Source organism: Epinephelus lanceolatus, chromosome 1, assembly GCF_041903045.1.
Source record: "Epinephelus lanceolatus isolate andai-2023 chromosome 1, ASM4190304v1, whole genome shotgun sequence".
In the NCBI taxonomy this organism is placed as follows: domain Eukaryota; kingdom Metazoa; phylum Chordata; class Actinopteri; order Perciformes; family Serranidae; genus Epinephelus; species Epinephelus lanceolatus.
This window is the reverse complement of record NC_135734.1, coordinates 30,439,511-30,452,354: the sequence shown is the minus strand read 5'-3', so window position 1 is coordinate 30,452,354 and position 12,844 is coordinate 30,439,511. Positions and strand designations below refer to the sequence as shown.

Sequence of the window (12,844 nt, the reverse complement as noted above, 5' to 3'; positions counted from 1 at the left end):
TAAGAACAAAGAAATAGTGATTCAAACGTAAAATAATTTTTAATGTATGAGTGAGGGGAGGTGTTATCAATGTTGGAATCAGTGTGAAGTAAAGCCTTTGTGATTAATTTGTGTTGACTTCTCAATATCTTAGTTATATAGGATTTTTATAGGTGTTGTGTTGGTATGGAATTTGCATTTACGTTTTTGAGAGTGCCATTTAACCCTTAGATGCATAAGTTAATTGAAAATTAGATGAATATGACTCATATCAAATCAACAGTTTTGGTAATAATCAAATGCTCTCTGTATAATTTTGCCCAAAGTTATATTGTAGTTACAATAAGGCTTATTTGTGATCTTAAACACATTTAAAAGCATAGACTGAGACACAATGATAAACACAGATTATATAACTGCATGCATTTTTGTGTCTCTGATCATACCATGCTGCATTTTACATGCCAAATTTTTAGTTTGCTGCTAATTCTATTTTGATGTTAAATTAATAAATATGAACAATTAGGTGTATCAAGGTTTAAAACTGCCTGGTGTGTACAGTAATGTAGCATAGTGTTGATGCTAATGACAGCTCAGGAGTGACAAAACCTGACACAACTGAGGGCCCTAATAGATTTACATTGAAAATAAATAGGTCGGTTTTGACACAGATATCGAAAGTTGTTGTAATAATACAAAATAATATGCTTTCATAATACCAAAAAGTTTTTTTTTTTTTTTTTTGCAAGGGTGTAGATTTCATTTCAGCCCTGGGTGTGGACATGTGAAATGGGGTGTGTGAGGGTCTGCCAGAAAATTTTGAGCGTCAAACACTTGATTTCCTGCATTTATGCACCCATGTGTTGTGTCACTGTCTTTAAAACACTAACTTAAAAAAAAGGGGTAAAAATTTGCATGCATCTTTTTGAGAAGTTCCAACTTTGGCCCTATAGAGTAAATCCTATGGGTCTTTTATAATCTGACAATCTCAATTAGTTTAGTAGCCTACAACCAACATGATTTACTTTGACCTCGAAAAGCTTAATTAGTTGAATTAACTTCATATTTATCCAAAAGTTGTCTCAATATTTAGTGGTATCTATTCAATTCAATTCAATTCAATTCAATTCAATTTTATTTATAAAGCCCAATATCACAAATCACAATTTGCCTCACAGGGCTTTACAGCATACGACATCCCTCTGTCCTTAAGACCCTCACAGCGGATAAGGAAAAACTCCCCAAAAAAAAACCCCTTTAACGGGGAAAAAAAACGGTAGAAACCTCAGGAAGAGCAACTGAGGAGGGATCCCTCTTCCAGGACGGACAGACGTGCAATAGATGTCGTACAGAACAGATCAGCATAATAAATTAACAGTAATCCATATGACACAATGAGACAGAGAGAGAGAGAGAGAGAGAGAGAGAGAGAGAGAGAGAGATGCAGGTAATGACAGTAGCTTACAACAACATTAATGAAAGTAATAATATTATAGTTATAGTTCTGGCTACTGTGGTACAATATGTTGAAAGTATGTATTAATATCTGACAGTATACTATGCCCATGCCCTGTCTAATGTTGATTCATGTATAGACTGATAGCTCAGAATGAATCTATCTATCTATCTATCTATCTATCTATCTATCCTGTATTTAAAATGTAAATTATAGGTAAGTAGACAAGTTTTATCAGCAAAATGTGCTTAAAGTATCAATTATAAACATATTAAATTACGAAAAATACCCTGTGTGTGAAATACTATTACACATTATATCATTAGATTATCAGTGTTTATGCATTCATGTGAAGAGAGGAGACATTTTCCTATTAGTGGAGGTGGAGCTGATTTAAATTAATTCTTGTACTGTACTGTTTTACTGTATACCATTGCATCATATTTCATAAACTCATCATTTTTTGTATGTTAAGTCTGTAAAATAGCGTACTTTTGACTTAAGTTGTCAAATTGTATAAATGTAGTGTATAAATTAAAATGTTTGGTTTATGTTGTGAATCATTCCTGAATTTCAAAAATGCTTCATTAAAAACGTGGAAAACTAAATGAATAAAAATACATTTTCCTCTGAAAGGTCGTGTAACTGAAATATAAAAGAGCATAAAATGGAAATACTCAAGTAGATTAATTTACAAGCACTTCAAATATGTACTTAAGGATAGTACTTGACTATTAATGTGCTCAGTTTCCTTCCGCCACTGCATGTTCCTACTGTTTCAGGTTGACCTTCTTAAGCAAACATACAAATATATTCTGGACCGTCTAACTTTAAATTTACATGCTCGAAAAAGTTTCTAAAGAAAGCCAAAACTGCTGATGTGCAAGGCTGTAACATCTGAAACACTAAAGTTTATTTTTATATTTCCAACATCAACTGTATTTTCCTAAGCTCCACCCTCCCCTCGGTTCAGAGGGATTTTTTTTTTCTTTTTTCTTTTTTTAATGTGCAGCTGCCATGTAGCAGAGGGAGGAACAGCTGGCTGAGGGAAGAGCCAGCCCGGGGAGTCAGTCACATTCCTGGCTGGGATTCAATGACTGAACCAGACACAAACAAACAGAGAGGGCGAGAGAGAGAGAGGGAGAGAGGGAGGAGAGAGGGAGAGACTCACACATTGAGTGAGTGGGGAGACAGACTGAGAGTACGCCAGACTGAGCAGACGAGGCATATTTCGAGCGCACATTAGGAGTGCGTAAAACCGCAGGAGCGCATAGAAACACGGTACCCGGTGATTGTGCTTTGGATAATACGAGTTCTGTGTCTAGGAGTTGTCGACTTTAATCGTGTCTGCGTACAGGAACAGCCCCTGTGAATTCAGCAGCCGTCAGTTTTCTGAATGGACGCGCTGGGAAGCTTCTCCGGTGACATGGAAATGCGCGTTATTGAGCGTGTAGCCGGATGCTGAGGACGCCCGATCCGATAAGTCAATTCCAGCTTTCATTTTGAGTTTTGAACTCTCTTTTCCGACCGGCGACAACATGGAGGGCACGAGCTTCCAGCCCCATCCCGGACTTCAACAAACTCTGAAGCAGTTTCATCTGAGTTCCATGCGCTCTCTCGGCGGACCGGCGGCGTTCTCCGCTCGGTGGCACCAGGACGCACTCTTCGGTAAAGATGGAAAATCCGTCGAGATGATGCTCACCCTGCCGGCTCAGACACCCCCGGTGATGTCCGGTCCACTTTTCATCCCGTCCGACCGCTCCACGGAGAGGTGTGAGACGGTCCTAGAGCGAGAGCCCATCTCCTGCTTCGTGGTCGGCGGCGAGAAGCGACTCTGCCTGCCGCAGATCCTCAACAGCGTCCTGAGAGATTTCTCCCTCCAGCAGATCAACTCGGTGTGCGACGACCTGCACATCTACTGCTCCCGGTGCACGGCGGACCAGCTGGAGATCCTCAAAGTGGTGGGTATCCTGCCCTTCTCGGCTCCGTCCTGCGGGCTGATCACTCAGACGGATGCTGAGCGCCTCTGCAACGCGCTCATCTACGGGGGCACTTACCCTCCTCACTGCAACAAGGAGTTAGGCTCCCTGGAGTTGGAGCGAACCGAGAAGAGCTTCAAAGTCTATCATGAATGTTTCGGCCGGTGTAAAGGCTTGTTTGTCCCGGAACTGTACACCGGCCCGAGCGCCGCCTGCATCCAGTGCATGGACTGCAGACTCATGTTCCCACCTCACAAGTTTGTGGTTCACAGTCACAAGAGACTGGAGAACCGGACAGTCCACTGGGGATTCGACTCAGCCAACTGGCGGGCTTATGTGCTCTTAGACCCGGACTACACCGGCAAAGAGGAGAAGAGTCACCTGGAGCAGCTGCTTAAAGAGTTAAAAGGAAAATTTGACCTGGCGGGCAAGCGGTCCAGTAAATCATGCAGGGTGAGTCTGTTCTCTTTCACCTTGTTATTAACCATCACTTATTGTCTTTGATGTGTTTTGTTTGCATCTGTGGATATCTCAGCAGCCTCAGGCCCATTACAGCATCTGCATTAATTAGCATTAATGTTGGCTTCCTCCTCATCAGGCCTGTCACTGTCTCCTCTGATTGATTGTTTGTATCTTCTCCAAGTGTTCTCAGTCTTATTAGGAACCCCCAACAGAGTCATAATGCAAATCACATGTCGCATCACATCTTTCTGTGTGTGTGTGTGTCCCCTCTCTACTCCTGCACCGTCTCACTCACCTCATATATGTCTGAAAGATGTGACAGTGAAGCCTCTAACCATCAGCTGATGCCCCTGAGCATCCCTCCCATCCTCCAAAACTCACACCTCAACCCCCCACCCTCAGGGTTACCCAAGGGCATCTGCATTATGATAAATGGAGACCCGATGATATATTTTATTAGTGTGAGAGGGGAGAGAAGGGGGCAGGGAAGCCCATTATGGTGCCACGAGGTTGTGGAAGGGGATAAGAGTTTAATGAGGGTGGGGATATGGAAATGAGTGTGTGTGTGTGTGTGTGTGTGTGTGTGTGTGAGAGAGAGAGAGATGGGGTTGTGACTCGTCAGGATAGTATACGTGTGTGTTTGTGTGTGTCATCGTCCAGGCTGGTTGCGTGGGTCAGAAATGTTTAGTAGTGTGGACAAAGGGCCAGGAGACGAGGTGGCTGTTCCTTCGTCACAGAGCAGCTGTTGTGTGGGACTCTGCTAATGAGTGGACATCTCTGTATGCATCACCATAGTGCTGCTCCAATCTGAGCAGGAGCCAGGAGATGTCTCACAGGGAAACCTCTCTTTGAAAGATGCTCAGGAAAAATGTTGCTGGCTTATAGAAACATGTCTGAAATAACGTCAGGGGGGAAGGTTATCAGACCCGAGTGCAGCACACGGGCTTCCACAGCTGATTTATATCATGTTTTCCCACAAATTGGACACCTGACAACAGCATCCTCAGTCGAGAAATATCTCTGTACACACTCACACACACACACACACACACACACACACACACACACACAAAGTCTTGCACCTGTGGCTAATTTCTTCCTAACTGCAGTCAGCAGGCCCTGATGTATCACCTGTGAGTTATATATTTCCTCAAAATGGTGAGTCCTGCGCTGACAGTCTTTCAGTGTGTGTGATATACTCGGGGGCTGAGCATCATGGCGGAGGGGGCAGTGCGCGTTTGCTGTGGTTCACTGTCAGTCGTGTCCCAGTTAGCAGACAGGCCCGGTCCTCGGGGAGCTGCACACCAGCGCTCCCCCATACATCAGGCTGACAGGCCAAGCTGCTGAAAGGCCGGACAGGGGCTCGCAGACCGTGCTTGGCTCGGCTTACCCATGAAACAAAAACTCAATGTTATCAGCCTGCCTCAGCCTCCCTCTGATGTCACAGTGTTTTATTAATAAGAGAGAGCCTCGAAGGTTACCTCCTCTGCCTGTATCATCTGTCTAGACTCCCACCTCATCTACTGGTTGGTGCAGATACAGCACTGCTGGAGGAAACTGCCGAGAAGATTATTGCTGATGTGGTTTTCCGTGGAATAGTTTGAAGTGCAATTTGCTTGAAAGATGTTGAATTATTCCAATTTTTTATTGATGGATTGTGAATGCAGAACATAATCATCCTCCTCACAAAGCAGAAGCCGGATCAGAGGAGGGAATGAGAGCAGTGAACCATTGTGTCTGTTTTGCATCAAATCCAGCATTTGGTCATTTAGCTCTGTGCTTAATGTGCAAATGAGGGTAGATTGCTGAGAGGAGGCTGCAGACTCTCTCATTCAGGAGATGCAGGGTGTGTGTGAGCCAGGCCTTGACATGTGTTGTCGAAGGGCCGTAACCCCTGACCTTTCCCCAAAGACACTGACCCAGCCTTCCCCCCATTCTTTTCACACCATCCAATCACGTGCCCTTGTGTCCAGTCCACTGGCCAGATGGCTGTCTGATAAAGGCAAAGGGATATACACGGTGGACAGATAACCAAACCCACAACTGCAGCTTGATTCTAATAATTAAAAAAATAAACCTCCATTTTGTGATGCTTACAGCGCTCTTTATTTCAGATCCCGGATGATTATTTTGCTGACACGCTGCCAAAAATGCAAATTTCATGGAAACTGAGTCAAATTACTTCTTCCATTGTGTTGAACCTTGCGTGTAATAATTCAAACTTTTCTGATTAGTATGAATATCTTCAAGAAAGAGGATTGGAATTGCAAAAAGTTGTTTTTTTCCCCCCTCCCTTCAAAGTCAAATACTTCTGAGTATTAACTGTAAAAAAAAAAGAAAAAAAAGAAAAGAAAAATCCCTTAGAAGTGAGGGCAATGTGATCAATCATCTGACTGAGTGGAGAGCAAAAGGGGACTCTGGAGAACTGTGTAGACCCTCTTTAATGGAATGGATATTAAAGCCATTCAACTGAGGCCAATTTATGCCATTTTTATTTTTCATCCTATTGTTCTCCTCACTCGATGAAATTAGCCTCAGACCTGAGGCAAACCAATCGAGTGTCGAAGGGTAAAGGGTTGTGTGTTTTTAGTTATGTGCTGTTATTAAAAGTGAATGAAAAATACCTCATTTTCTATCAGGTAACTTTGTGTTTATGTGCATGTGTGCATGTGTGTGTGTGTCTTTAGGTATATGGAGTATCTGAGTTGTGTTTGCATGTAAACAGGCGAGTGTAATGACTGGATCAGCTGTGCGGGCCAGATTAAAATGAGCTCTCTGCCGGCTCATTTCCATTCCCATCTGTCTGCTGACCTCTGGGAAGCCCTGAAAGCTGACAGCGTGCATCTCTTTGGTCCTTGATGGGCCTGTCTGCCCAGCGTTGACCCAGTCAGCTAAGACCCAACCGGCCCACATCGCCCACCTACACATACTGTAGATCCATTTGCATTTGACCTAGCATATTTCTAAATCTCACTCCTGATGCAGCAAATTCACATCTCTAGCAGTTGATGCTCGTGTTTCATTTGCCTTCTTCTGCTCATTTCTCATGGAAGCATCATTCTTTTGTGAGCAGTTGCCTTATTTCCAAACCCCCCCCCCCCCCAACTCCTCACTGACCAGCCCCCACCCAGATGACCTGCGTCCACGCTGGACAGAGCGTTGTGGCCAAAGCACAGACGCCGTCCGTGTCAAGGCAAAGGGGTGTCAAGCTCCCAAGGGTTGTGGCCCCTATTCTGGCAGAGGTGACCCCATGTTAAAAGGGTGTCAGCTGGGGTTCTGTCATGGGTGATGTGTGCTAAAGACCTGCCGCCTCCTTTGTTTGAGGGCCGAGCTTTCAGAGGCTGTGAAGTGCAGCCATTTCTCTTTGTTGGTGCCTTGTTTCTTTGGGTGCTGTGTGGATTGGTCTGTAACCTCCAGCCTCTCTCAGGGTGGGAAAAGCATGCGTGTGAGTTTGCCGTGTCACTGGTTTCCTGGCTATGTGCTCAAAGACAGATTGGAGCCTGCAGTGGTGTCTGCATCTCTGGTAGAGAGAGGGCTTGGCCATAGTTTAGTATTTGTTATCGACTTTGAGCAGAATCAGTTTGCAATTATGATCTTATCACCCCATAAATATATGTTGTTCAAATCAATGATTCTTAGTTTTAATTAAAATCTAAAACATTATTTAAATACTTTGAACACAGAACATGAACATGAAGAATTGATATTTTCTATATGATTTTGTACACATTTTCCATCATGCTCTATGTGCTATATATCAATATTGGACAATATCCTTATTAATATTCAGATGTTGTGATGTTATATTGATTTCAACCAAATAACCTTTTTTGTTTAGATGGGTTAAAGCCCAGTTGGCACAATACTTTTGATCAAATTGTATGTTTACAGTGGTAGAAGAAATATTAAGATCCTTTTATATTAAAGTAGCAATACCAATATGTAAAAATACTGTAATGAAAATCTTAGCCCAGTATCAAAAGTATTAACATCAAAATGCTCTTAAAGTACCATAAGCAAAAAGCAGAGATACTCATAATGCCAGAAAATTGCCCCCGTCACTACTACATTATATCATTATACTGTATATTGTTTGAACCTTTCACAGTGCATCACATTATTCAACTGATCACACAGTATGTTTTGTATATAAAATCTGCAGCCAAGAAATTGCAGTGGAGTAAAAAAGTAAAATATTTCCCTTAATGTACTTAATCACATTCCACTGCTGTATGTTTGAGATTAATTTATGAGAAAAGTCTTTAGTGATGTACACAAGGCTGGCAGTTAGAGGCAATAAAGGTAAATTTCACTCAGCTCTGCTACTCTGATATGTTGAGAAGATAATGATAATACCAAAAACAAAGTTTATTTATACCGCATTTCTGGAAATGAGTGGTTGTAAAGTCAAATAGTAGGAGCAAAATTAGAAAAATATGAGACACAAAGGTGGGTTTTTAAAGAAATGATGACTTCATTGTGTGCAACCATTAAGACTGAAAAAGGTTTCTTTTTTGGAATATCAGAGAATATCTAGTCCCATTTGTTAGAATATCACTATTATGCCAAATTGGGTTGGAAATCATTAAGCACCTCATGATTCGTTTCTGATTCCAAGGGCTACAGTGCGATTATAAAATGATTATCGATGCATCATGATGCATTTGATACATAAAGATTTTTGATTTCTAAACATAGTCTTTTCTTACTGTGTGACTACTTGCTACTCTTAAAACATAGCTAATTGAAAGTGGTAACAAATGGAGGGCTAGCTTAATTCAGAACGTAGATAGTTCGCAGTGGCGCACGTGTTTAACCATTATGGCCATTATGTTTCATCATCCAGTTGGTTCAGCTGTAAGAAATGCAAACACAACACAGTGACGCAAATATTGACCAGTGTAAATCACAGATTCAACACAATACAATATTATATTGATTCTTTGGCCAACGTTCTAATGTTTGCTGACATCACAAAGTCTGCCATGATATGATTTCAGTTTGATTCAATTCAAGGACCTGCGACCGATGTGAGACAATATCAGTAAATATCCTCATTGTCTTGTTCTTGGCTGCTTGCTGTTGTCTGCCGAGTGCTAGCACTGTTTGAGTGTTTAAAAGGAGGTGTGCTTGGATGATAATGGTGACACAGATGTGCCATGGGATTTTCAAAATAAAGGCAATTATATGTATCAGTGTTTTAACTTTGCATCGATGATATTGGATCGTTGGGTTACTCGATATTTCAATCCAGATCAATGTAACGTTACACCCCTAATGTTTATGTCCATTATGCATCACTACCAATGGATTCAGATGTAAGGAACCTACAGCCTTGTCTCACAAACAGGCAATCTCAATGTTGAGAATTGGATTTTAAATTTCCAACCACTGACATTTCTGCACTGGGACATAATCATTCAAGAGAGAATCACGATACATCTAAGAATGGGTGTTTTTACCCTATCTCTAATGTGAATATGTTGTATTACCCAGCTCTATTTGTGATCACTTCATGTAGACAGTTTTTTGCTCCATTCCTCTCTAAACCTCGATGACACAGCACAGTGCTAATGTGTGAAAGACTTCTTGTATAACTCGCGGAGTGAGGGAGGAGGATGATTAGTGTTGATCAGCGATGATGAGACGAGGGAGGAGATGAGCACTGGCTGTGACTGCAGACAACAAGCCAGTCAGTCCGTCGGTCTGTTAGTGGCAGAACAGATGCCTGTATTGGGTTAGTGTTATTCCACAATCATCATCAATTCCTCCTCGATCACCTCCTGATTTCCAGCTCTGTGATTAAGAGTCAAGCCCATCTGGTGCAGAGACAGGAAATCCTGGAGTCTGCATCTGCTGCTGGCTGAGCTACTAAGCTGCTGCAGTCGGGGGTGAGGGTGGTGGTGGTGGTGGTGGGGGTGGGGGGTGGAGGGGGGGTTAAACTCTGATAATCCTACATAACCCTTGGAATGCAGAGACCACAGCGCACATCAAAACCGTCATTTTCTCTGGACAGCGTCTTCAGGAGCACAGATAGACTGAATGTCAGCCACGGACTCTCTCCTCCTTCTTTGGCCCACTCTAAGCATCCTCACAATTTATAACCAGTCCCTCTGGAATTTTGTAATTGGAGCATGAATTAGATATACCGCGGAGAGGACGTTGTAACATGCAGAAACCAACAGTGTAATTGTACATACCAATTCAAGTTTTCTGATGAGACTTTAGAGGCCAGAGACATGAGCAGGATATTTATCCCCTCAAATCTTCTCTCTGTCTCTCCTTAATGACCCTCAGCTCGAAGCTACATAACTGTTAGACCACATTGGAGATGTGCTAATGGAGCTCCAGCCAGAGCAGAAGTAGGCCCTGCTGGTGCCATATGACAAATCGGCATGCTGCTCTCGCCTACAATCCGCCCACCGACCACCTCCAAAGCTATCATAAGGATTAGCTCACGCAGCTAAACCAAACAGACTGCTCAGTGTTCAGACAGCATTTGGCCCAAATCTCATTCGTGCCTCCTGTTTTGATGGCTAGCAGATCACAATCGGGGCCGCTATCGTTTCACTTGCAACTGATGCGGTGCCAAGTTGCAGCACGGTGCTGTGTGCGGCTGCGGGAAAAAAAGGAGAATGAATGTTTTAAGGATTTACATGATTCCTTTGCTCTCTGGGATATGCATAATTAAAATTTGTGGGATTAGGATGGTTTAGATTAACTTTGAATTCTCTGCTGAGTTCAGAAGACGGCGGAGCGGAGGAGACGCAGAGGGGTGTGAATGTACTTTTGTCGTCGTCTGCTTGTGACATAAAAGCTCTGAGCCCGATTCTGGGGAAATAGTTCACATTGCAGACCTGTTCGGTTTACGTGTGCGCGTGTGGGCAGGTGTGGACCTCGACATTTAGAGGTCTCTGTCAGACTCCACAAGCTCTCAGAAAGGACTCGTCCTCGGTTGGAGTCTGCTCCGTACGCTTGTGATTGGAGGGCGGCTGTGGTTGCTAAGCAGAGCTGCTCTTCCTGTGCTAAATAAGAACTTCGTGCTCTCTGGCTGGTGGGCTCAAAGAAGCGTGCCAGAACACACACAAAACACACACACACACATGTATGTACGCACAGACCTCACAGTGCATAGACCTCTTACAGTACAGAGACCTCACCCTCCTCCATTCACTGCCCATCCTCTTTCATTGTGACCTCCAATGAAAGTCTGTCCTCCTCCTCCTCCTCCTGCTGCTGCTGCTGCTGCTGCTGCTTTCCTTTCTCCAACTCCTCCTCCTCCTCCTCTCTGCATCACACACACTTCTCCCACAGGTCAGCACTGTATAAAGCTCCCCTCTCCATCACCGAGACCTCCATGTCTGACACCTCCTCTGCCCCGCCACCATCACTCACCTCCTCCATTTGACACCTCCTCGACCCTGTAGGACACACACACACACACACACACACACACAGACAAACACACACAGACACAGGCTCTCCTCCTCCACTGAGATCTCCTACTGCACTCCCCCTCACACTGCATTATACTTAGATCTCCACCTCCACTGTAGTGAGCACATGCTGTATCAGTCTGTATTCTGACTGGCCTACATACGCCGCACATGTATCACTGTACTGTTCCAGGGGTGTGAGGGCTGATCGTCTTGTTTTGAAGAGATAAAAACTCACCATCTGTCTGTGTTTCATCGATAGATAGATAGATAGATAGATAGATAGACAGATAGACATATAGATAGATAGACAGATAGATAGATAGATAGATAGATAGAAATGGAGAGGTAGTGCTACTTTGTCACGATGACCTCTAAAGCATCCTCCATCTCCTTTTCCAGGCTCGTTTCAAGAGCCCGCTAAATGAACAAATGAGTGGGATCCACATTATTTTCGGCTCTCTTCTGTTTTGCCGTGTGCCATTACAGGCGCCTATCATCTCACGTATCTGCTCTGCCGCCAGGACATTGCATCTCAAAATCTGATCCGTGTCTTCTCTCTGACTATCTGCACGTACAGTAGCTCTCCGGGGCCAACAGCCTAATTTATGGTTTATTTCTCTTAGCTTAGTTTTGCAGGGGTCAGAAGCTTTGGGGTTGTATAGCAGAACAATCATTCAGTGTTGGTGAAAAGCTGCAAGCCCCTGTGCGCTCTTCAGACCAGCTCGACATGCTTTCTTGCAGAGACGGAGCAATGCAGCATTGTCAGCAGGCACCCGTATCAAATGAATTCAGCACAGCTGTCCTAGCAGTCGCTATTGCAGCGAGCAGGAGGAAAGTTATTTATTCAGTATTACAGTCACCCCAGGATCCGTCATGGTCACTCTTTGCCACAGCATCATCTGGTCAGGTGGACCCCTCTTCCCTCTTTGACCTTGTTAGTGTTGTTTATTACCCCACTGAATGCACTGTATCTCTGCAAATACATCCCAATTTGGTTTCTCTACGCATTAGCCTCCTGCCCCACCTCGCTCTCACTGTCTTTCTGTCTGCATCCATACAGCAGGTTCTACATTTATAAAGACAGGCGTACAGATGGGCCACAGTTGCTCACATGCTGAGGACACCTCTTCCCTCCTCCCCCTTTTTGCAGGTGTCTAATAGTCTCAGGGTTGGCCCCGCACTGTGCTCACTATGCTGGCTGCCCAGCAGGGCCGCCTGCCTCCCTTGTGCTTGTGGCGTTGACAAGCGTCTGGCTTTATTTCCAGCCAGTCGATGAGCGCAGACACAGACAGCCATGGCCTGAAATAGAGCAGGCCAACCCATAAGCCTATAATGAGGGGACTATTATAAGCCTTGTGTCTTAAGCAGAGTATGGCCGGTGTCAAGAGAAGAAGAGGTAGTACACGCATCATCTTTAAAAAAGCTGCTTTTCAGATTATCATCAAAAACTAAGTAATCACCTCTCCTTTTGGCGCCCAACAGTCCTAATCTGCTGCACAGGAGTATGTGTTTAAGTGCAAGGTCATGTG

At 43.8% G+C, this 12,844-nt stretch overlaps 1 protein-coding gene across 1 annotated transcript in view; it reads left to right on the top strand.

The window, feature by feature from the left end:
- The first annotated feature begins 2,586 nt into the window (after positions 1-2,586).
- The window catches only part of skib (v-ski avian sarcoma viral oncogene homolog b), a 35,879-nt gene continuing 25,621 nt past the window's right edge, over positions 2,587-12,844 (top strand). The window contains exon 1 of the mRNA XM_033626369.2: positions 2,587-3,867. Coding sequence (XP_033482260.2) covers positions 2,974-3,867 — 894 coding nt within the window. The 5' untranslated portion in view covers positions 2,587-2,973. The remainder of the gene's footprint in view (positions 3,868-12,844) is intronic.